Source organism: Tauraco erythrolophus, chromosome 5 (genome assembly GCF_009769465.1).
Source record: "Tauraco erythrolophus isolate bTauEry1 chromosome 5, bTauEry1.pri, whole genome shotgun sequence".
Lineage (NCBI taxonomy): Eukaryota > Metazoa > Chordata > Aves > Musophagiformes > Musophagidae > Tauraco > Tauraco erythrolophus.
In genome coordinates this window covers 54068559-54095371 of record NC_141469.1, presented here as the reverse complement: position 1 = coordinate 54095371, position 26813 = coordinate 54068559, and the positions used below count along the sequence as shown (strand labels likewise).

General features: G+C 36.4%; 1 protein-coding gene across 1 annotated transcript in view; it reads right to left on the bottom strand.

Annotated features, from left to right (window-relative positions):
• The window catches only part of TUSC3 (tumor suppressor candidate 3), a 79094-nt gene extending 54151 nt beyond the window's left edge, over positions 1-24943 (bottom strand). Inside the window, exons 1-4 of the mRNA XM_086611549.1 lie at positions 24774-24943; positions 14604-14721; positions 12040-12180; positions 11316-11456 (exon numbers count right to left, since the gene is read on the bottom strand). Coding sequence (XP_086467675.1) covers positions 11316-11456; positions 12040-12180; positions 14604-14721; positions 24774-24913 — 540 coding nt within the window. The 5' untranslated portion in view covers positions 24914-24943. The remainder of the gene's footprint in view (positions 1-11315; positions 11457-12039; positions 12181-14603; positions 14722-24773) is intronic.
• Positions 24944-26813: the final 1870 nt, after the last annotated feature.

Here is a 26813-nt window from a genome sequence, read left to right as displayed (position 1 = left end):
AAATATAGTATATTTTAATTAACAGATGAGAAAAACAGAATTAGGAAACTTGGATTATCTAAATATGTCTTCTGACTTATCAGTACAGGTAATCCTTACAAAAACGCCAAGATAATTTAAGAACAGTTTTTACATATGTGCTCATTTTTACTTTGCATCAATATTCCCACCAGCATCATATAGTCATAGTGACTTAAGCAGATGGATCACAAATGCAAAAATTCATACCTTGATCGTTAAACAAATCAGAATTTATTAAAACCCTTTAAAGGGTTTTCTTTAAAGAATGTTTAGTAATACATTTGTGAAATAAATGTGAGCTAGTGTAGCTCTGTATCCCCGTAACTGCAGCATCGTCACCTCTAGCAACATGATTTGAACAAACTTTGAAGGCCTTAGGACTGAATCTTGTCAGGCTTTATCCAAATTTGTCTTGGCTTTCCTGGATATATATACACACATCTATTTTTTAACTTGTTTTAGCTGAAACAGCAAGTTTTCCAGAGACCAGGCGGCTATGCCTAGGTTATATTTACTTCTTATCTTTGTATAGCGCAGTTTCTTTTTTTCTGTTCTACGTAGGATGAAATAATTATGACCAACATAATGATGTAGTGCACGCATGGGATAATAGCAGAGACAACAAAAGTAGAAACATTGGATGGAATGTACCAGTATGGAATAATAAGAAAGGGGGCATAGGATTGCACTGGAGACTACAAGCCTATAAATAATACACCAATGGTGAATTAAAGAAACACAGACATGGGAGCTGGTCAAAAAACATGTTTAGGGATAACAAAGAGAATAAAGAAAAAGTATCCAAAGTATATAAGACAATCCTCGGTTACTCAGTAAATTTTGATGTAAAATGTAGTTCTGTAAAAGAACCTGGAACACTCACAACTCACCATAGCAACCCTCGTGCCAAACCGAAGCCAATGAATGATCTCAAGATCCAGAGAGAAACAGTGGAAGAGTAACCATGACATCAGAGAAAGGGAAAGATACTAGGAAGTGTGTGCATAACAATTTTAATTGTGTTGCTATTGTTGAGACTTTTTGCCCTTGTAATAGAAAGAAAAAGAAAATAATGGGAAAAAAAGTTCTCATATCTGGTTTAACAGTAATTGTTTGTTGAAGTGTTAAGATTTCAATTATACTAAGAACAGATTCTTGGCTTTAAATATAAGCTGTGTTTCATTTCACCCTTAACAGGATTTGGAATGTAACAGTATAGTAATTAATATGGCAGATGAAAGCACGCTGGCACTGATTATTAGCAAATGGATTATGTTTTAATTAATATTATGCAAAGAAATGAAGAGAGTATGTGCTTCCATTACTGGAAGAGGGTAGCAGATAGTTATTTCTATACCTTGCAGATTGTTTTAGCTGAGAAATTTATACTGCGATTTTGGCGACAAATAACACAGGAGATGGTTCGTGTGAAAGCACAAAAGTGTAGAAATTGAAGATGTGAGCAACAAAAGTGAGGTGAAGGAGATAGTTTGCAAGGTCAAAAGTTGGCTGAAAACTAAAACAGAACAGATATACAGAGTGCACAAACTGGCTCTCTGAAAGCGAGTTTTCTAGGAAAATTCATTTTACTCATTCTTAAATTACTGTATTTAATTTACATTCTCTAGGGCCAAATCTGCTTCCATATGGAAAGATTTTTAAAAATCCACCCCAGTTTATATACAGTCATATACTTCATGATGGATAAATCTCAAATTACTCAAGATCTTTAATGGTTGCCAATACAAATACACTGTCTTAAAACATGGTAAAGTCTAATAAAAAAAAAAAAATCTAAGATAGAATAGTGGGGAAAACCCAAATTCAAGTATTAATATTATTGAAAGAGTTAACAATATGGCTGTTTATCCTAAAGGTATCTTTCATATTCTTCCAGTTCAGACTGTCAGTGACCAAGAAAACTAATTTAGTACACCACATGCTGGATCTGCCATGATTTCCTTCCATCATGCATTGCTTTGCCATGTATTTCAAAATGACCTTTTCAGGAGCCAAAAAACATTCTCCAGCTTCTCCCTTGACCTCTTCCACTCTTCATCTATTTTAAGCATCTTAAGAAGAGAGCATTTCCATCATATCCCTTAAGCAAGCATTTGGTATGCTACAGATAGCAAAATGATATTGAATGTCAAAAGCTGTGTTCTATATTCTCCTATTATGATCATCCAGATTAAAAAAAACATTGGAAACTACAAACTTCTACTGTTTCTAAAATACACCTGAAATAGCGTCGTGGTTTTAGGCCAATCCGCCAACTAAACTCCACGCAGACTGTCTCTCACTCCAGTGAAGTGGAGAGGAGAAAAATATAATAAAAGGACTGAGGATTGAGACAAGAACAGAGGGAGCACCCACCAACCATGGTCCCGGGCAAAACAGACTCGGCTTTCTTAAAGCAAAATAATTTATTAACAGCTACTTAAAAGAATAAAGACAAGCAAAACCAGTTACTTAAAAGGATAAAAAGAAAACAAGGCCAGGTCTTAAAAACAACACCTCTCCACCCCCCTTTCCTTTTCTTCACGGCTCTACCTTCCCCCCAGCAGCGCAGGGGGCAGGGAATGGGGAAGTGCAGGTCAGTTCATTCCACATTGTTACTGTCGCTCCTCTCTTAAAGGAGAAGGAGTCCTTATACCATTTTCCCTTGCTCCAGTGGATCCCCTACTCACAAGGAAAATCTACAAACTTCTCCAGCATGAGTCCTACCCACAAGATGCAATCCTTCCCCAACAGATTGCTCTGGTGTGGGCTTTACCACAGTCTCGGATTCTTAGGGAGTTGTTGCCACTCTCTCAGGCATGGGTCTTCATATAGACTTTAAATGTGTCTCCATACAGACTCTAAATTCGTCTCTACCTGTGCCCATGCTTCATAACTGTCCTCAGGCTCAGGCATCTCCTTTAAACAAAACACCTACCCACCGACGGGGGTTGTCCCACGGACTCTAGATGCGTACCATACTCAGGCTCTGGCATCTCTTGTCAACGTGCGTTTTCCACGGGCTGCGAGTGGATCTCTGCTCCTCCGAGCATTTGGCTGCAAGGGGGCTGCTTGCCGTCTCGCCACCAGTTGCAGAGGAAACTCAGGTCGGGCACACCTCGTCCCGTTCCATCTTCACTGACCTGTTGTCGGTGTGGCCGTTTCTCTCAGATCTCAGTCCTCTCTGGGTGAACTAGGCCCGGTGGGCACCCCGGGAGCGGGGCGCTCCCCGAGTTCCCCAAGCGGCTCCGCTGCCACCATCCTCAGCGGGTGGCACCGGGCCAGCGCCAGGGAATAGGGGCAGCACCTCCCTCCCCTCTCCTCGCTCCTGGGCACAGGCACACCTTTCCGGTTCCTTTCTCCTGACGTAAATAGGGCAATTTGCAGAGGCGCCAATTGGCTCAAGCCCCGAGAGGGATGGAAGTCCAATCTGATGTATGCATCTATGATACATGATACATGACACTGATACACAATGCTTACCATTCCAAACTCCATAGTTTCCATAGGATCTCATGGTTTGGGATCCCAGATTTCCAAAGCATCTAGCTCACTCACCATTACTGTGAGTTGGTGATTCCCAGGATAAAACTTCACCAAATTCTCTGTTATGAATGAGCAACTTGTAACATCTGATTTATGACTTTATATTTACCTTATCATAGAACGGTTTGGGTTGGAAGGGACCTTAAAGATCATCTAGTTCCTACCCCCATGCCATGGGCAGGGACATCTTCCACTACACCAGGTTGCTCAAAACCTCATCCAACTTTGCACTGAACACTTCCAGGGATGGGGCAGCCACAACTTCTCTGGGCAACCTATTCCAGTGTTTCACGACTCCCAGAGGGAAGAATTTCTTCCTAACTGAAATCTCCCCTGTTTCAGTTTAAAGCCATTGTCCCTTGCCCTATCTCTCCATGCCCTCTCCAGCTTTCCTGTAGGCCCCCTTTAAGTACTGGAAGGCTGTTAGAGGGTCTCGCCAGAGCCTTTTCTTCTCCATGCTCGGCAACTCCAATTCCCTCAGCCTGTCTGCATAAGAGAGGTGCTCCAGCCCTCAGATCATCTTCGTGGCCCTCCTCTAGACTCACTCCAATAGCTCCATGTCATTCTTGTGTTGGGGACCCCACAGCTGGATGCAGTACTCCATGTACTCACAAGAGCAGAGTAGAGGGGCAGAATCACCTCCCTTGACCTGCTGGCCACGCTTCTTTGGATGCAGCTCAGAATACAGTTGTCTTTCTGGGCTGCAAGCTCACATTGCCAGCTCACATTGAGCTTCTCATCAACCAACACCCCCAAGTTGTCCTCCTCAGGGCTGCTCTCAATCCATTCTCCACCAAGCCTGTACTTGCGCTTGGGATTGCCCCAACCCACGTGCAGGACCTTGCACTTGGCCTTATTGAACTTCATTAGGTTTGCATGGGCCCACCTCTCAAGCCTGTCAAGGTCCCTCTGGATGGCATCCCTTCCCTCCAGCGTGTCCACAACACCACACAGCTTGGTGTTATCTGCAAACTTGCTGAGGGTGCACTCGATCCCACTGTCCATGTCGCTAACAAAGATGTTAAACAGCGCTGGTCTCAATTGAGGAACACCACTCGTCACTGTTCTCCACTTGGACATCGAGCCGTTGACCACAACTCTGAGTGCAGTCATCCAGCCAATTCCTTATCCACCGAGGGATATGTCCCTCAAATCCATTCCTCTCCAATTTAGAGACAAGGATATTGTGTGGGACAGTGTCAAATGCTTTGCACAAGTCCAGGTAGATGATGTCAGTTGATCTTCTCTTATCCACCAACACTGTAAACCTCTTGTAGGAGATCACCAAATCTGTCAGGCACAATTTGTCCTTAGTGAAACCATGTTGGTTGTCACCAATCACGCCCTTATTTTCCATGTGCCTTAGCAGTTTCCAGGAGGACTTGCCATCTTATGTGTTTATATTGTATTTATTTCAATGGAATAACTCATATGCAGAGAAATGGCTCCTTTCTGCAGTTTTCTTGAATCTTGTAGAAGTACAAAGGATGAAAACTGAATAATAGCAGAAAATTCAAGCTGAAGTACTTTTCTCTGAGCACTTCAAAAGACTTTCAACTCCCATTTTCCTAGGTAGAGTCTGTACTTCAGCAGTTCTACTGAGAAGAGTACCATGGACACTCCTTTTATCCACCTGCTTCCTTCTTTCTCCTTGTCAGACTCCAAGAACAACACTAAGTGCTGCATGCCACCTGAATCATCAGGGGAGTTCAACATTTAGCTGTTTTAAGAGCTTCCAGATTTAGGTAGCTTTTTCTGCACCCAAATGATAAAAGCAAACACAGTAGTTCTACGTTACTGACTGGTGTAGTAGAGGGAAGGAAAGAACAATTATTTCCTACAACACATTATGGTTCCAGGACCAAATGTCCACAGAATTTCAGTGGCCATGAAGTTCACTCCTATTACCAGTCCTAAGTAAGTACACTGTATATGTAGATAGGACTGCTCAAGGACTTTGGTAACAAATTGCAAGTTGTGCTTTCTTGATGGCTTCACCGTGCATGGCGTCAGCCTTAGCATCGCTCAGAGAGAAACTGCTTTGAGCTCACCTGTGGTGCACTTGTGTGCTTACCACAAGGCTTCTGAGAACAGATGCAAGCTAAATAAGCACCAAGAGTGCCACCAGAACACTGAATTGCTAGCAAGACTTGACTTTACAGGTACATGGGCAGAATTTCTCAACTGTTCTTGGCCTTGCAAGCTTTGTCAAATCATTTGGGTTTAATACATCACTTTCTCAAAAGCATAAGTTTTGTTTTAACACTATCTACCAGTTTATTAAGTAAAATTACTAGAGACTTAAAAAGCCATTTGGCAAGCGTTTCAAAGTGAAGCTTCCTACTAGCAGATACTGTACAAAGCAGATCATTAGATTTCTCTCTGCAAGTTTAGACCCCAGAACATAGCAAATATTTTGTAAAGTAAGAAAAATAATAAATTCTACATTCATTTATGAATATAGTTAAATTCAAGCATAGTTAACAAAAATAAAAAATAAAGGAGACACAGGCAGCCAGTTCTGTACTTAATTTCTATGCTGTTCTGTATATGTAAGTTTTAGCCATTTCAGAACTATTGTTTTAAAGAAATGTAATCTTTTCTATCCAGTTTAACTTTGTTTTGTACTCAACGAAGGCTACAGAGCTGCAGGATCTGTACTCAATTTCTAAATAACAATCCATCACTTACTAGAATCTCCAATAAGAGATACACAATTCAAGGACAGGGAGTACAACACAGAAGCAAAGACAATGGGTTTCTATATCTTTAAAAGATACTGTGCATCTCTAAAACCTCTAACTATGGGAAGAAAAGGAAATTAATAACCTGTATTTATTGCTGTTCTTTTGAGATACCTATCTACTCACGTAAAGGAATCTGACTTTTTCTAGCTGTATCTTTGAATAAAACACATTACTTTTCTATCCTCATTCCCAGAAAGAGGTAAAGAAGCCACTAGTAGCTATGATACCCTTCAAGCTCTTTCAGAGCAGTAACTGATGATGAATGTACTGTATGGTATAGGTACTGTGGAGGGTATCAGCACAGAACACATTTCTCATAACCATTAACTGTTAAGACAACAGCAAACACATGCTTTGTCTCCTCATTCAAGTGACTTGACACATTTTGCCCAATAGAGTAAACTCCTAGGCGACTGCCTTTAAATCTGAACACACTTTGCTTTCCCAGATTCCACAGGTATACAGGCAAATCTGAAATATACACATAAAATAAAACTGAAAATTACATGCAGAAAACCACAGTGGCAGCCTGGTAAAGAAAAGCTTTAAAAAGCCCCCTAGTAGCTCACATTCTAGCCAAGTGAACAAATAAACTCTCAGCACAAGTACTGTTGTCTAAAATCTAGCAATTCTTCATCTAAAATGTTAGAAATTTGTCCACTTGGTATTATATCATCTGACATTTTATTCACTCTGCTTAAGAAATCAAGAGTCTTGACAAGAATCTGTATTGCTTCTTGTTATCAGTACAAAAGGACAGGACTTGCAAATATCTAAGGACTGCTGTCTTTCCTCATCTTTGTGCTAGTATGTCAGAGGGAAAAATATCCATAGATGAACAGCAGGATTTGAATTAAAGTATAAAATAATCTAGGGGATAAATTTTAGATGTCATCTCAAAAGACATCTTTTGGGATATTATGCACTGTGACTCAGTCATCCTGGTTTGCCATTCTAAAAGTCTTCTGGGTAACGTTGCAAGTAAAAACGCCTAAGGCATACAAGACACTACCAGAGACTGCAGTGCTCCAACGAGGGGATGAAACCACCAATAGCACCGCTGTTGCACAATCTAATGTTGAGGACAAAACCAATTCAGCAGTCTTGTGTGAATTGGCATTGGAATCAATGTGTGAGATGAAAGCTCTGGTCTTACCTTTGAAAGACTATCAAAACCGTTAGATGGAACACTAAAAATTTCATTCCTAAATATTCTCCTAAAATAGTGCTGGGAATATCACCTATGAGACACAATTTTTTGGTATCAATGGAGATACTAAATAAAAATTCAGTCAACATTTCTGTGATCCTCTGTTCTCCTGCTAGCAAAAACAGCAGAGTCACTTTATGCTGACAATTTTTTGCTAATTTTAGGAACAGATCATTCAGTTTAGTAGAGCAGCACTGTCCATTTTTCATTTAAATAAAAAGTATGCCAACATTTGGGAGCGTAAAACCTCTTCAAAACAAACTAAGCAGCTCTGAAAAATAAAGAAAAGAAAACAAGAGACTTGTCTTTTTGCATTGATACAGTTAAAGTCAATTCCAGGATATCTATTGAAGAGTTTCCATTGAAATTAAAAATGTTATTTTCCATATGGTTAATGAATGCTGGCCAACTAGCAACAACACCTCTCCCAAAAAAAAAAACCATCAAAACCCAAACCTACAGCTTTCAGAAAAAAGGTCCTGTGCTTTCTCAGTTCTGCAACATCTGTAAAAAGAAATGCCAATAAGGAACAAAACAATTGCCAATACTCCTGTAAAAAACATGGGCTTCCTGTAGTTTTTATGCATCTTGCCAGGCTTTCCCTGTTTAATTTGTTTTTTAAAGTTGAAAAAGGAAAAAAAATTCATGAAGAATATAATCCTTTAAAATTAAGTATTTACTAGTTATTTATACCCTTCAAAAAAGCATTTTATAGGGCATGACTCACACTCCTTAACTAGACACCATCTTCTCCATTTTTCCTTTTAATGAGCTTTTATGAAACAAGAAGCTCTAAGCTTCGCTGGTAGTAAAAAAGCACCATGTAAGAGAATAACTACACAATACCTTAGGATGAATATATTAATGACTGTCCATTTTCTTCTATGGATCTTGACACATTCTAGCCATTTTACAGAACTGAGGTCATGTGTGCAAAAGCCTGCAATCTAGAGTCCCTGTTGATTCCACCAAAAAGAACTTATAACATTAACTCGTATGTCCATGTAGATCTGAATAAAACCAAAAGGACTTCCGGAAAGAAAGCATGATCTTTGCTACAACATACTGCTAAAGCAGTATGGGGCTTCGACAACATTGTGAAGGCAAAAGAATAGTAATGATTAAAAAAGGGAAGCACCGGCTCTATGCCATGATTATTTGCTATATGCTTCCAGATATAAGACCTTTTTCTAAAACATCCCCTAAGTGCTACTCATTTTTAAAGTAAACAGAATTTTACAGGAAACAGTACAAGTAACAACAATAAATGACATTAATACTATTTTAATTCCTTTTAACTCTCTTATTGCTTGTCAACACAATCAGCAGGCTGACAATTACTGAATGGCACTAATACAATTTCTTTGTATAATTATTTATTTGTTTGATCACATTTGGACATTGACCCTGTCCACAGAAGTTCAGCTGAATATGACTAAGTATTCTACATTGTACTGTACAGTTACATTCAGATGTAAAATGTCAAGCTGCTGCTAAGAAGAATAGCAAGTATTTTAAGAAAGAATTGATGTGTTAATTTTCTTAATTTAATTAGGAAGGTAATTATATCTTCAACTATTTATTGAATGCGGAATGTAATAGAATGATTCTTGATTTGAAAAACTGATTTTTAACCACTGCAAGACAAAAACCACAATTCCCTAAAACATTCAAACATTAAACTTCTGATCTGAAACCCTGAGGCATGAAATTGGAATAAAATTGCTGTCTACAGAGATACAGTGCATGGTTAAACGAAGAAATTGCCACTGATTACATATCTATTTGATTTTTGACACAAACATCTATTTCGGTGTGCTAAGTATTGTTTTACTCAGGTGATCTCTAAAGATATTTAATTAGGAGTCAAAAAAAAGTTAGGCTGATTCATATCAAATTTGAGTTTTCTGGTGGTAATGTATCTTTAAAACGTATTATAACTGAAAAACACTGGTAAACTAGAAAAATATATGGAACTAAATATGACAGACTTACTTTGGAGGAGAACTGTCAAAACTCTGGGCTAGAGCTCAGGATGTTTCAAATGACATCCTGGAACAAAGAAGACATTCTGCATTCTGCCCCTGGCTCTCTAGATCAAAAGGAAATATCATTCTTCTTGAAATCTAGTCCTGCAGGTGGTTTATTTGAAATCTTGTTCTTTATTCCTTCCTCAATGTAAGGGGTAGATTAACAAACTGCTTAAACAAACAATGTATGCCATGCACGCTAGTAGGAAATTATCAGTCATCGTTATTCAAGAGTAATGCTAAATATTAAGGAACTCTGAATGAAGAGCTTGCTTTAAGATCTTGTTAATCATTTAGATATAAAAATTGATTAAGGCCCAAAAGTACTAGGTAACTTCATCTTTGAACAGATGTAATAAAAGCTGCCAATGAGCCCACCAGCTGAAAGTATCACAAAACAAAGTATCTTCTCATATTGTAGAATTGGAGCAGAACAGCAAACCACCAATGTGATGTGGCTTTGAAAAGGCAAAATCAATTATAGGATATATCAGTAATCTACTTGTAGCGGAATTAAAATACACAGAATAGCCCAGGTTGGAAAGGATCTCAAAAGACCATCGGTCTAAGCTTTCATTGGAGAGGGAGCCCAGATAAGAAATAAAATATGAATGCTGCTGCACAAGTAAACTCGTATTCCATCTACAATCCTAGCCATGTGCTTTCAAGAAAGGGAAATTCATATTGATGCAAGTTGTTAAAAAGTCTTTAAAATGATGAAATGAATAAATAACTGTTTACATGGAAAAAGAAGAAAAACTTGGCTTATGTTGTACAAAACACATGGACAAATCTTTTTATTGTTCTCAATTAATATATTGTTAATACAAAAGGATAGACCTCTATTAAGCTGTAAAATGTTGTATCGGACTTGGTAACCCTAGACACCATTCTGATGTTGATAACCATGCTCTTGACGCCATGTCCCTGAAAATTAAGCCTTAGACGCTGCTTCTCAGATTTCTCCTCTTCTACAAGCCATATTGATGACAGAGTAACAAGTACTTATTGATACAGCTTAACCATCATCTCCCAGCCTTGCATGCTATTTCCTATATAAAACAGGGACGGCTGACTACGCAGCACATTTTTCATCAATCTACTCAGTTATTTGAAAACAATGATATAAACACACACGCTGCAATACACTATTAAGTACGTTATGCCTTAATTCATTATTTATGGCCTTGAGGCTTTAGTTATATTCCAAACAGACTACTGGCTAGTTTCAGAATTTCCTCAGAGTTAACCCTGTAAGATCATCCTATTCTCATTTAGCATGACAGTGGAATGTTAAGGTCAGGACTACTGAATCCAGTTTTGGAAAGAATTCCACCCTTTTCCTTGTTTAAAAGCCTGTGTTACTTTTCTTAACCTTTCATTACTCTAAAGCAATACAGTCTGACATGAATACCCACAATAAACCCATGATAAGATTACTGCTTTTACAAAAAAGAAGTTGAATGATAGCAGTGAACATTAGTAATGCTTTTTATTAGAAATATTTTCTTGTTAAAGTTCAAACAAAAATCTGAAGCTAAATATCAGAGAATTTGCTCATTTTCATTGAGTCACTTGTAGTAACTGATATTCACTGTTTGAGAATTAGCCCCAAAACCTAGATTATGAATCTTTATCTGATAGTACCATTCTCAACAATGTAGTAATGCCTGGTTTTCAACTTACTGTGCAAGTAATGAAGACACATACACCAAAATAAGGAACAAATAAAAAGCATATTAGTAAGAAAAATCTGCATACCAGAGCTGCCATGGCCCAGCCAGTTTTGTTGTAGATGAACTCTAAGTTATTTCTTCGCAGATATAACAAGCCACCAACAAGAGATACCAGAAGAGCCAGTGCAATTGTACCAGAATAGTTAGGAGGCCTGAACACTCTAATCTGGAAAAGATAAATACAAATACAGAACACAAATAGATCCATACATACAGATCACCTTCCACATAAACAAAACAGGGAGCACATGAAATCTGGTTTCAGCATCAGAAAGACTAATCCCTGTGGTACACTTAAATAAGAAAAAAGTGTACTTCCTTTAATAAGCACATAATATGGAAAAAGTTTTCAGCATTATGTTGAACTGTTCAACTCCAAAATGTTATTTCTTCAGCAAATCTACAGGTTGTATCTGAATAAGGAGCGGCTACCTTTGGATCTATGCTTTGTACATAGTTTTGCAAAGTACATTTTACTTCTTAACAATTAATTATCACAATATCACTGCTTGTTTTCATTCAGAGCAAGACCACATAAGTTTAACAATGTAAAAATGGAATATAATCTGCAAACTGCAGAAATTACCATAAGTATCATGACTATATTTCTTTTTTAATTTTTTTTAAGTGTTCTAGAACCTATACTTGTGGATAAAAAAGTATTAAGGAAAGACAGAATTTGTCATCAGCCTGTCTCAGACTACAAAGATACATTTGGCTTCAACTTTTAAAATTGTCTAAAGACTTACATGTACATCTGTTCTGTCAGCTATCCATTTAGCTAGCTGCTCAGCTGCAAATCCGATTCTCTGCAGGTCAAATGTGTCAGCTCTCTTGGGTTTACCTTTTGGAGGAAAATGCATGAAAGTCGGAGCAGAGTTCATATTCAGCTACAAAACCAGGAAAAATACCAGAAAAAAGTTAGTAACTCTATTAGTACACAAAAATGCTTACCTTTTATGCATAAGACAACACAAGTCTAATTAGCATGAAAAATATTATTTGTCTCCATACATTACTCTTTAAAACATTTTCATGCATAGTCCTGCAGAAAGAGTGCTCAGAATATTCCTTCGCTTAGATTCTTTGGGATGTTTAATTAGTCAGAGTATTTCACCTACAAGCTTTTCCGAGTAAGAGCATCTTATGTCTTAAAGTTCTCACATACTGTAAGAACTTTCCTGTAATTAGTAAAACAGAGACATCACACTCACCCAATCTATTAAAGTACAATTCTAGAGGAGGAATAAAGCGTTCAAATGTCTTGACATTGTTACTCTTGCCTAGCGCTCACCAATCCAGTTAACTAGACTAAACTATTCCTCTAGCCTTCCACTGGCTTCAAGACAGACTATCCACTAGTGACTGATCTTTTTTGAATCCTGAAAGGCCTAGACAACTAGCTTAAACTACATAACTTGACCTGGCAATTACACGACTTAATTCATGTGTTGATGTCACTGGAACTACTCACAGTATATCAAAACCTCAAAGTTGATAAATAAATATATTTACATTTACATTTGTCACTTTAAATTTTGACTTCAAATTTGCAAGGTGGTATAGGAGAATATAATTTTCCTATATAAAATTCCTCCATATTCAGTCCATCTCAGAAATGGTGCAATAAAACACTTGAAAAAAAGAAAATTAACATAAACAAAATCAGGAGAAATACTTAAAGATGATGCAATATTTAAATAACAAATGTAGAGTAAACTTTTTGTTTCATTCTAGCAAAATGAGTTTTATTACAATACCAAAACATAATATCGACCAAGTACAGAACTGAATTTAATCAACAGAAATTACCAGCTATAAAAATATTTTCCATCTAAGCAAAAAATAGGCCTCCTCTTTCGTAAACTGATTTGGAAATACAAAATATTCTGAGAAACGTTAAGACAAATGTTGTGAAATAGTTTAATAAAATATTTTATAAGACAGAGAAACATTCAGAGATACAAAAACCTTCTGACATTGTATAGAGTTTGAGGACAGTTGGTCCACCACTGCTTTGTCATTTCTCTGTTAACTGAAAAACCAAACTCATATTACTTTTGTTGTGTTGTTTTTTGTGGTTTTTTTTTTTTTTTTTGCTATGGCATCAGTATTACATAACTGGTTTGCACATATAAAGGTAAGGTCAGAGCTACATCTCCCCCAAATCCACCTTAAAATAGTCATCAGTATCACTTATTCTTAACACTGTATTTCTCAAATCCAAAAACTTAAGATATTTTATCTAATTTGGTCTAACTTTTACATAACGTTAAATTCATACCACCTGAAACAAACTGAATCTGTGCCCTTTTACACAAGGAATAAGTTGGACTGGACTATTCTAATATGCACTGATTGGCTTAAGGCAAGATGAAACAACAGGTTTTCGTATTATTGTAACCATGTAGCATAATCTAAGATTATTTTAAAGCCTATTTGAACTAAAATTTTTAAAACAAAATCCTGAGTCATTAATAACCATTCTTTATATAATACATTCTAAGATATCAATTGGAAACAAAAATATTTACTAAACACAGTAATTAAACTTTTTAAATTATTAAGTATTTTTATAATAAGTATTAAACTTTTCCCCTGAAAATTTTAAATCACACGCTTCACCAAAAGGCAGTTAAAAATACAGGGAACTTCAAAACTTGTCACTCCTCTTAATCTGCATTTTTAGCTTCAATCAATAGATAAATATTAGAGAAAAGCGTGTCAGTATTCAGTATTAATTTTCAAGGGATGTGTTTCACCTGGACTACTCATTTCAAGAGGGAGCCTTAGACTGTTCTCCAGCAATTGATTTTTCACTCCTCACAGCCAATATACAAAATCTAAACCAGTCTCTTCTCTTTTCCCTTAAGAACTTCCAGACTAATACAAATATTACTGGAGTAAAGAATACTTTATTATAAAAAAGCAATTAAAAGGCTCTTTTAGTTAAGAGCTTTTTCCCCCTAAAGATAAAATAAAGGAAATCTTTAAATGCAAATGTTAGTTGCATTGTGCTTAATTGTAAAAAATGACATTAACAATGGGGTGAAAAAAATTTGCAAATATATAATGGAATCTATCAACAAACATTACAAACTACACTTGGAAAATACGAGAAGTGGCTACTTGTATAAGCCGTCTTCGCTAATGTCATAGAAACTGCAGCAGCTGGTGTTTTTAACCAGGAAGACTTTGTATACAAAACCCAGAGGTACACACCTACACACTGAAAATAATTTGTCTCGTATCCTTTGGCAAATCAACACGCAGTTCTAAAAATTAAGAATGTTTTACAGTATGCAACATTTACCTGTTGAAAAACATCTGCCCCTTCATCATAATCCACTATTGTGAAAAACAGTTTGTTTGAAAAAGCAGACGAATATCGCCATGAATTAGCCAGCACTTGATATTCTTCATTCGCTTGCCTGTTAAGGAAAAGAAACAAACGAACATCCATGTGGCATTCACTGGTAAAAAAGATTCTATAGCCAGTTGCAGCAGTTAGATGAATTACTATTGCAGTGTGATTCTCAACATCCATACTATAAATGAAAAGAAGTTACAGTTAGTTACGCAACTCTCTGCTTCAAACTTGCCTTCTCCAAAATTAGAAACATGTTCAGTCAAACTATACCAGAGACATCCCAAGATAATGTTAATAAAAAGTAATGTTTTCTGTATTAAAACTCTCAGAAAACAGGAATGGACTGAGTGGCAAGCATCACAAATCTGCTAGCAGATCCATGCAAGGGGATGCTTACGTGGCCCTTCAGTATGATATCAGGATTTACTTGCTGAAGACAGCAGCACATAAGGAATTTTGAAACTAGTGGAAAAGTGACACAGAAATGTGACAGTAGTAATCTTCCTAAAACAGCTGAGCCATGTAAAGAGCCATAGAAACTGCTAAGCACTGGGGAAATTATACTAACTAAATGAACAGTAGGTTGTAAGTAGCACAATACACAAGATTATTTCTATAACACTTGTTTTAAAAGTTATAAACGATAATTTTGCACAACATATAGGATGAAAGAATTTTTTCTGTCATCACTAGAAAGTCAAATTGCTACTACTCAAATTTGTCACAAAGCCTCCTCTTGGCTCTACTCACGGCTCTATATTCAGGTGAGGGGGTTTTGGCTGGTTGGGTTTTGTTTGTTTGTTCATTCATTTTAAAAGAAAAAAAAAAAAAAAAAGAAAATCAAAACAAACAGCTTTGCCCTGTCTGCACTGAGAGGAAAGGAACAAAGTAATTCTAGGAGAAGAATTCTGCGATCCTTACCAGCAGTGACGTTCTCTAAACACAGAATCACAGAACCATAAAACCTACAAGTTCTTCCACAGGACAAATCCATATCAATTAATAATTCAGAAAACAAACAAACAAAAAACCAACCAAATCACACACACACAAAAAAAACCAACAAACCTCAAAGAGTCCTTGCAGTACTTTTGGCTTTACACAGGCTCCTTTCTAATTACTTCCATAATAATTAATCATACCTGCTGTAGAGTCTGAACTAAGGTTCCATCATTTGGCAACTATTTCTATAAAACCAGTTCCATGTGTTTGATGATGCAGAACACTGTTTATTTAAAAGGTGTAGATGCAACAATCTGTTTGTTGCAAGAGAAACTCTGCACTAAATACAGAAAATACATTCTGTATTTTGAGAGAGCAAGAAGGGGGAAGAGGATGATAGGACTACAGATGACGTAAGACCCTCCCTCATTGCATCGTAACTGAGATCAGCCTTCGGCATGAAATACATTGCATAGAACTCCAGCAGAATTGTGTTGTATCAAGGAATATATTGTGCATGAAAAAACCTATCATAAAAAAAGTTAAAATGAAATTTTATCATCTCTCTCCAAAGAATAAGTCTGATGAAGTACAAGAAAACTCAACTTTCACCCTTATTACCTGACTGAGTGAAATTTGTTACTTAACACACTTACTCAATGGGTAAAATTTGCAATTACAAAAACCCCTGTGACTCAGGCATTAGATTGGTTATTTCTACAGATACTAACATCAAGCAGACTAACGTATTCACTGTCCTCCTGAAGAGGGCAGTCAGACAACATCAAAGGAATGCTGTAAAATCTTAAGTAATATCTGTAGGGCACTGTTCTGTTAAGGCTGCTATATTAAAGCTGGACCATTTTTATTATAAGAACAAGATAAAAATCACTTCATCTTGATGCCATCGTTCTTCTTAGTCTACCTTTCATTTGTGATGAAACAGTATTTCTGGGAAATTCAGATACTCCAGTTATGCTCCCACTGCTTCAGAGAACATTCTTGTTCCTGTTGATCTCCACGTATTTTGCATCTTTGAACTATTTTGAATGAATATAATCGGTAGAAAGTATACTTCAGAAAGTATCTTTTTGCAAAAGGTTGTCCAAGTTTTTCTGTAACAGATGCAAAGCACAATTTCATCCTCACACTGAGGATAGCAAAGCATTCTGTAATACATCCTCATAGTAGCTCCTGAGCAGTGTGGAGAAGCGAGAGTGAAACAAGGAGGAGCAGGAATACAAAGTTACAGAATTACTACATACAGAACTGAAGAACATCCTACAGCCCACTATATAACTTTCAACTGACATAATGCTGACACAATCACATTAATAACTTCTTGTAGCATTGGCTACTCCTTTTCAGAGGTAATATTGAAAAAGCATAAGCACTTGGTTGAAAAAAATTCCATCTCCAATTAACGTCAGGCAATATCAACTCTGTTACTTCTTATCTACCTATCTCTATTATTAGTTAATATCAGTAAGTCTGTTTCTGTGAAGTAATGTTCATTATATGAAACGATTATAATAGTTACATGAAATACTATAAAGGTATAGGGCAGAACTACGCTTGGTATGAACTCATTTGAGTAATAACGTCAGCACTGCTCTTGTTAGTCTGACAGGATTTTTTGATAGAGTATATTTAAGGGCTATTGCTGCTACAGTCACCTCTTAAGAATTTCGTCGTAACAGCAACACATGAACTAGCAACAACAGCAGTAACATTAACCAGCTACTAGAAAATAGCGGCCAGATCAAAAGGGAATGCTACTATTAGACTTACCTAGAAAATTCAACTTACTGAATAGTAAGCTGCTATGTAAATGCTCTACAAAAGTTTCTTCCATTACGCAAGAGGTGCTCATGAAATATTAAAAGTTTTCTTTAAAAAGATTAACTACATGGGTGTTTATGGCAGATAATGGGATTTGTATAGCTTGAGCTATATTAAATTAGATTAGTTTTATTGTATTAGTCCAACATTATATTAAGGAAAACACGAACGGAATATTAGGAAAATAATAAAACAGACTGGGGAGTTATTTGCCAAAGAAAGCAGTAAAGCTTTAGTTTTTGGCAACTTATGGACTGTACAAAACACTTACAAATGTACAGTTGGCAAAGAATGCACTATCGGGTCACCTACCTTTTCTTATCCGTTTAAAGGAAACTGTGATCAGTGTGGCAATTTACCTCTAAAACAACTTTTGGTTTTTATTTGGAATGGTTTTCCTAAAATTTAGAGAAGAAGGGGCTAAGTGCATATTTTCACAACTTCTCAGCATCAAGAAGATAATAAATGCAGAGTGCTTATTTACTTTTATTTTTGTTTAGGCTGACTTACAACATCATGACAAAAAAGCACTGTAGAATCTACAAAACGTGCCCAGAAAATTCACCACACATGACAAAATGAAGATAGTATCGACACTAGTTGAAAACTACACTGTTTATGCAATCTAGATATCTATAATAAGAGAAAGCAAAGTAAAATCTATGCTATTCTATTTACAGCATCCCATGAAATTTCCAATATTCTGCAAATGAAAAGAAGCTGTGACATCATATTTTATAGCAGTTGCAAAGTAAAAAAAAATAAAAAATAAGATTAAGACCACAGGAAGAATAAAGAGTCTCTTATGATCCAAGTATAAAATTACTGCCCTGCTAAACAGGACTCATCAATATTTGTCTCAAGATCCTGAAGTGCACTGGAAAAGCAATTGCAGAACTTTCAACAGCTCCTTCCACATTTCCTGTTCCTTCTTTGAACAAAAGTTCAAAAGAGAATTCCCTCTCAGTACTGTCAAGAGACATGTCAATGATTTTCTCACTACCCACTCTTGATCAACCAGAAAAAACCTGAAAGGCAGAGGATCCTGTTTCTTCTTTCTGATGAAACCTCCTTGACTGTCAGAATTCTTTTTGCTCTTGACCTACTCTTTGATCGGCTACTTGAAAATAGTGTTCTCAGATATCTTCTTGAACAGGGATACCAACAGAATTCCTCTCTTATCTAGATTAAAAACCTCTTCTCAGAGGTCTCACTGATAGGGTAGATGTTAACAAAATTATGTGGAATCTCTTCTCTCACATATTTCATCACTTCCTTCTGCACATTGAGAGTCAACAGCAGAAGGCAGCTACATTCAGTGCCCTTTATGAAACACAAATCACATTAAGCTCAAAACTTAAAAATATACAAACTATATGTTGAATTATAACTTACCTTTTATATAATCCTGTAAGAAATACAGAAGGAATAGCTCAAACAGTTGACGAAGCTGATTCTGCAAAAGGTTTTCTGCAGTTAACTACAAGGTTGTTCCAATAGATACCATTAACAATTTCTGACAGAATTCATCCTTGTCACTCAAATGCAACAAAAGAAGTCTTCAGAAAATGTGCCATATTTGCAATATTGACCCATCTCCCTCACATCCTATATATATATATTTTTATGTATATACTTTATATGTGTATTTACACATACATTTGTATTTATAGATACACACACAACCAACTTGAGCTAATGGGAGTAATCACTCCTCATTTCATTGATACTTCTGATGCTTTTAAAAATACAGTATCCTGGTCAACACGGGAGTGAAGAAAATTACTGTCCTCACAAACTCCTCTCCATTAACAGTCATTTCTAGATGCTTCTTCATAAATAAATGTCTTTGAAAAACTGTGTTTTCCAAGAATCTGGAAGCAGGTTTGTTAATTTCACAGTAAAATAGTATTAAACATCACCCAGGACAAACAACACAATTTTCAATTTTTAGTTTGTGCAGTTTACAAGTTTGTCTCCACGAGTAATCACCTGCCATTACTAGAGTTCTCCTCTGCTTCATTTTCCCATTTTTCTCATGATCATTTATGATGCTAATTCTAGGCTTTAATCCCAATTTGCAATGATTCAAAAAGCCTCAGTTTCATCTTTAAAAGAAGCATTTGGGAATTCATAGACATAAACAAGGACAGTAGAAAGTATGCAAAACAATATTTGTTTCAGGTAGCTTGAAATTCACAGAGACACATACATGTCTAATTTACACGTTTTAACCATCATCATATAATAAATTAGTAGCACAGGTCAAGGTATAGACCCTATCCACTGAAATTCAGTATCTTTAGCCTCTGACACTGCACTGAGGAAAAAATCAACAAAACAAAATATGCACCTTTTCTTCGATGGGCTTCAGCTGTTGGGGAAAAAACTCAAGTGATCAATTTCATTTCTCTGACCCAGATTTCCCTTTCTAAATGAAAATACCCCAAAAATTAATTTGAAAAATGAACCAGACAACAAATGTTAACTGTTTGGCAAAAAACACAACATCTCTGATATGCACCGGTATGCAAAGCAGAGATGGTTGCTTATGGAGTGGTTAGATGGTACAGCAACAAACAAAAAAAGCACAAGTTAATGATAACAATGAAAGATGCAGAGGAACAGTCAGCACAGTGATGGTTTCAGCAGGCTAATGCTAAAGCCCATGTGCAGCTCAAAATCAAAGCACTAGTACTCAGTCAAGTGGAGCAGGGCGGGTCATTGAAGTCTGGTTGGTAAAATGGGGCCTATCCCTTTGGGAAAATGTAGGCATAATAAAATGGGGGAACAGATTGCAAGAGGCAAGAAAACGAAAAGCAGAGAAGCTGGAAGAGAACTGTCACCCAAAACCACACTCAATTCAGGCTAGTTGTTACCGTTTACCTGGATGCAACACAAAGTACAGGCTGAGAAACAGCCTCTCCAGCTCTGTGAAGATGCTGTTGTCAGAGTGACCGTTCTTTTGTTCTCCCTCTTAACATTTTTTCAGCAGTGTGACAGAATGATATGGGGAACAGAAAGAAACTATCCAGTAGAGTGAATAGCTAAGCAGAAAGGAAAAAAGGAAGCTGGTCTTATATCCTGAAGAGTCTCTGTTTTAGTTAGACAATTTTTGACTGTTCATTCAAACCAAAGAAATCCAAACTGATTCATAATCACAGTGCATCAAAGGGCCCTTAAGAATCTGCTTCCAATGTGCTGTTGCAGAGTATATACACCAAAAATCGTAATAACACGTAATGTCAATTAAGACTAACTAAGTTTAATTTCCTGGGACCAAAACCGTTCACACACACACATTTCCCAATGTGCATGGAAAAAAAACCCACATCTTCAACTGTTAGAAACACATCTCACCCCAACAATGACTTCACATTTGAGAGCACATCTAATCTGTTATGGTTAATTCCTCTCTCAATACCAGCTACGTCATATTGAATTATAAACAATTTTGTCAAAAATAAAACCAATATTTATGCTACCACTCACACAGTTGTGAAGGCATCAGATGGCTTTCAATAGTTTTTTGGACCAGAACACTGAAAATTGCCTGTCCACAAAGCTAGATGGAAATGTTGTACTCCAAATTCTGCTTTAAGACAAAGACAGAATTCCCTGGTAAAGCACTCTAGAGGCATGACTAGAGGCACTATTAACAGGTATACAGAGCTGCTGGTTTACAGAAGCCTTCCTGTGTTAGGACTAGATTGATTCAGACAGCCTACGGATATATGTCCCAGTCCACAGTTTCTGAAAATATTTCACTAAGATGAATATTGAACCAATCTCTGTCTCGAAGACAACAGACTGGTAGTTGTCTTTTAGAAACCTATAAATCAACCTGATTTGTTCTGGGCATAAAATAAATTCCAATCAGTAATGTAGACATATGATTTCTAACTTTTAAAAGTATATATTGTCAAAGGATAATGTCAAAAATTAGAAGTAAATCAAGCAAAATTAAGTAAAGGAAAAGCGTTAAATACAAAATGACGTATATGAGGAACAAACAAGCCTAGCATTGGATGAACAGGTAAGTTTCAAAAACCGGCAAACAAAGCATTCAAAAAAATTTTCTAATTAATCTTTCTCAAGATTATATAATCATAAGATTACATACTCATCTCTTGCAATGATAAACCCTTCTCTTTCCGTTGGAAAAAAAAGATCTTGTGTTAAGTAACTTTTGTTAGAGAATACCTACAAAACACACAATATACTTTGGTTTTACTGAAAAAAGATCAGCTCCTTTGACTGAAAGGGTATTTTTTTTACTTACAAAAGTTTCATCCAAATATCTGGAGTCCCAGGGACTCTTCTTTTGTGTGGCATTTTAAGAATAAGTTGGTATTATTGCCATATAGTTTCACAAATCATTAACTGTTAAGTGATGTTACAATGTCCTCCTTGCTGCACAGAAAAGCCTTGAATTCTCTGCGACAAATTTGGTCAGCTTCCCATGTGTAGGTCTTTGCTATATGGATAGGTAAGCAGGTTTTTTGGTGTTTTTCTTTTTAAATGTTTCAATATCATGCCTCCAGGCACTGTAAGACTTGGCTAAAATAATCTCAAACAAGTTTTATTCAAAATCTGGAACTTCTCCAGTGTTAAAAATGATAGGGTGCGAGAGAAATCCTTCCTTCATAATTTCTAGACAACATCCTACAGCACTTTCCAGCAATGGACAGGCACAAAAGTCTTTAGTCTGGTAGAGAACTTGGATCACCAAACTGACTTTGCACTCATTTTCAAGAGTGCCAAAAGTGACATTAACTTTCTGAAACTACCTCTCCATCTTTGGTGGCACAATTATTCAAAACATCTGCCAGAATAGTCATATTGATTTTACTAAGAGAAGGGGCTCATTCTAGTAACAAACATTCTAAACCAAATGCAAAATCAGATACACAAATAATATAGTTTATTTTAACAGACAGGACACATATGATCTCTTCTGGCCTCAAATGTGCAAGTCTGCAATGGCCTGCTCTAATGACAATCAGCTTTCACTGCCCTTCTCCAGAAGAGGACCACATTTCCTACCATTGTTCCTCATCCTGTTATTTATCTTTTTTGTACAATGCTGTGCTTTTCATGCTTAGCATTTGATATAGCTCTATGCAATAGCAGCACACAAACATCTTTTTTTCTCTTTTGAAAATACTGCGTCCCTGTTTTTTATAAACTGGACGTTTTGAAGAGATAAAACACTGAAATGTCAAATCTATCCACCAAAGGGAAAGACAAAACCTTTTTTTTTTTTTTCCAGATAATCCTGTGGTGCATAAACTAACCAGGCTCCATTTTTTTTTTTTTTTTTTTTTGGGGGGGGGGGGGGCGGTGGGCAGGGGGGAGGGCAGGGGAATACTAACTCTTGTGACAAAGTTATTCAAAGTCAAAGATTTCAGTCTAGGTGTTTTATTGTATTCGAAATACGACATTGATTTTTTTGTATGCAATTGTTCTGAAAATATTTTGATTAGTAACAGTTAACTTAAATCTTTGACAAAAGCATCCTCACAGAACATTATAGATTAAGCTAAAAATCTATCTTTCCTTTAGGCAAAGTGGCTAGTGAATAGCTAACAATAAAGTAATGCATGCATTTCAGTTCTGTATATCCTTTCAGTGCTGCTGTCCATTAATTAGCCATTGATTTGAAAATGTCGATTTTCCTGATAATGGTTTTATGTGCAGTACGATCAACCTCATTAAATTCCTTTTATTTCACAAGAAAAAGTGGATCGCAATTTCACATTTATTTAAACAAACCCAACTGAAAATAGTATGTTGATTTTTTTCCTTTACTTTATGCTTAAAGATTTCCAGTTGCTTCTATACATAAATGGCTAGCCTGGCATATTACAGCATGAAGTTGTAAGCAAAATTAACTTACTTAAACAATACACAATTGTAAACAAAATTAACTTCCTTAATAATGGCAATAGTTACGTTGTTTTCAGATGCCCTACAAAAGAGCCGTACATAACACAGAGAAAGAATTTGCTATGGTCATCATAATGATGAATACATTGACCCTTACAAAGCTGAACTTAATGCACCTCCTATAGCTTTATCTACTGGGTAGGAAAATAAGAAATGACTTAAAACAATATGGTAAACTATCAAAATCTATTCGATCTCCTAAAGTTGAACTCTGGCAACACAAAGATTTAACAGCAACCAAGTGCTGGAAGTTTTAAAGAAAAAAAATTCCTTTGACTTTGGAACATTGAAAAGCTTCTGTACCTACCCCTTCACCTTCACAGTTCAGATGTGGCAGGTGAACTCATGGGAATGCAATTTATATACTCTCTCAAAATTGACCAACTGACTTCAATGACAAAAAATTAATCTACTAAAAAAAACTAATAAAAACCATACACAATAACAGATACATAAGTTCTATTATAAATGTCATATTCCAACACCTAAGAGCTCTAACAAGCTGCTACATTTACCAACTTTGTGTATTGGCTAACATGCACCTATTTAAAACAAAGAAATAATATTTCTTCATATATGGCTTGTGCTACAGAGTATTTTACTGCCTATTTAAATAGTGTTTAGAACTCCCTGCACAATAATCACATCTGTTACTAATACTGTTACAGCATATTTTGGCTGAAGAATGTTTTATTAGCTCAGTTTCTGGTTTGGTAAGGTAATTAACTGCATGACTACCTTTCAATTCCTTGGCCCTATTTCCATGTCTGTCATTAGACATTTTTGGATTAACTTATCGAACTAGGAACTTGCAGAGAAAGATCTTGAACTTAGAAGAATACCAGAGCCACACTAATACATATTCTAAAAGGAACTACCAGAACATATCAAAGTGCAGTGCCAGATAGTATTCCACAATAAGCATGGCCTTGTGGAAAAAGGCGCTTGCATGTCAGAACTGTCCAAAGCTGTGAAATCACAGGGTAACTCACATCTACATCACATCTCTTAACTGAAGAAATCAGTGAAACGTCATGTTATTAAATGGTGACGAATCACTTGTGTCACAAGTCCTTGGGAAGATCATGGTTGACTGATTATAAAATAAAGCAGATTTCTTAAAGAGAAAGTTTTCCTCAGTTGTGTACATTTTATTCAACTGCAATTTAATAAAATCCCAAACCAGGAAGACTTCTCAAATTTCACATATAGATTAAAAGGCAGTTGAAAATATGCTGTATCGAACACATGAGCCTGTTAAATAATAAGCATCTGTCCCATGCAAAGAACACTCCTACTCAGTGTATTGCACATGGATTAAAACATTCACTTGAAAACTGTGGGGAGGAAGATGAAAAAGATGACGAAGATATAAATTACCTGCAAACAGAGCACTGCCGCTGCGGCTGAAGAGCAGTGAACATCACTATCACAGAGTAGTTACGAGGTGGAGCCTTCACAAATCTTCGGAATTTGTCTCCGTTCATGCGGATGACCGAGCGCCTTGAGCTCCACTCCATCAGCTGTTCCACCTTCTCAGCCAAAAGATTCTGCAATTGAGGACAAGAATGAGGAATGTTTAAGCTTAACTTCAAGCACTTCTTACCTATATTCTGCCTTTGCATCCTCAGAGCTCCTACAGACTTAAACATGAGGTTGGGAGCACCTCTATTTAGCGTATAGAGAAATTTACTCTTCAATGTAGACAAGCAGATATTAAGTATTTAAAAAAAATAGCTCAATGTGGTCTTAAACAGAAAGCATATATGAAATGAAATTAAACAGGTTGCTACTGAAGGCAAAGGAGTAGAGTACGGCTGACTGTCTAAATACAAGATATCAGTACAGCAATCATTTAACCTTCATTAAAAACTGGAAGCTTTAGAAAATGCAGCATGATTTTTACTAAATAGAAAAAATATAACAGCAGGATATTGTCAGTCACTCAAATATTCAGATGAAAGAAAAATATAGCTACAAAGAGAGAGAAATAGTTATCACATTCAGAATTTCCTGAAGAATTTGTATCATTTTGAGTTTAAATTAATATAAGTTTTATATTTTGCTACAGAGAGGAGTATACTTATCTTATAAGCCCATCTAGGCACATTCTATTATGAGATCAACGTTTTCAGTTGTTTTCAAGATTGAGATCCCCAAAATATTTTGGCCAAACTATAAGCATATAAGAAAAAAAAAAAAACGCTCGTGTGTGGCTTTTCTTCTGCATGAAAGCATTCTATCACATGAAAGATTTAAAAGCAGGCTATGAGACATATTAGAAGAGAGCCCTCAAGTTAAATACATTCATCTAACTATTCCTATGAAAATCTATTTAGATTTTCTTTTTCTATCAATTAAGTCTGATGCTACACATGCTTAGCAGAGAGTTTTTAGTCTCCTAAGTTACCCAGTTTCAGTGAGGTTGCACTGACCATGCTCTAGGCAGATTGCTATACCTACAGTGTATCAGGATCAATGCAACAATCCATCTTGGTTTAAGTCTTCAGTTACCTGCTCAAGGACACTTTGGAAGCTGCCTATATTAAACAAGAGCTATAAAAAGAGTGGAGAAAACTGAAATATTATGACTTGCACAGAAGCCGAGTGCTGAGAGAAGGTGGGAAGGACACAGAGGGGAACAGACAGAAACAGAGAGAGAAAGCGAAGAAGGGGCACAAAACAAAAGAGAAACCAAGTTCAAGGAACTGGAAGAGAGTCAGTGAAAGGGTGTACAAACTGATGAGGGTTGGCTGTGCAAGGGAGGAATAAACTAGCTTAACAAACAATATTGAAATGGACGTGCTCAGAGCAAAGAAAACATGATGATAAGCAAGGCAAGGGTAAAACTCAAATACTGTGCAGGAACAACTGATCAAGGAGACAAGGTGGCTCTTCTAGGGCTTTTTTAAAAAAACAGAATGAAATAGAAAAATTAGCTCATCTAGCAACATTGTGACAAATCAGTAAGGCTAAAAATAAGAGTAGAGATATAGAGGGGAAAGAAGGAGTGAAATACCAGGATAAAGGAAAATTGCATTCTGCCTTTCAGATCTTCTATCTTAAAAACTAGCAGAAAATGCCCCTTGGAGCATCTTATAAGGCACAGCTGGTCATCAGAAGTTTTGAGTCCAAAAGAAGCTTTGATCAGCGTAAAATCATGAACAGTTCTGAAATAGCCACATTTATTTGACCCTATAAAGTCTTTACGAAAAAGTCTTTTAGGTTTTCATTCCTATTCTCAGAGTTCAGCTGAGATGTGCAATCACAAACATGAAGGAGAGATTACAACTCTGCTTATCGTGAGAATACAAATGAATCAATTAATATTACAGTTTTTCTTTCGGAAAAAGACATGCTGGTTTTGGTAGTTTTGCTTCAAAAAGATAGTATGTAAGTTCTTTTCATTAAAAAAACAGA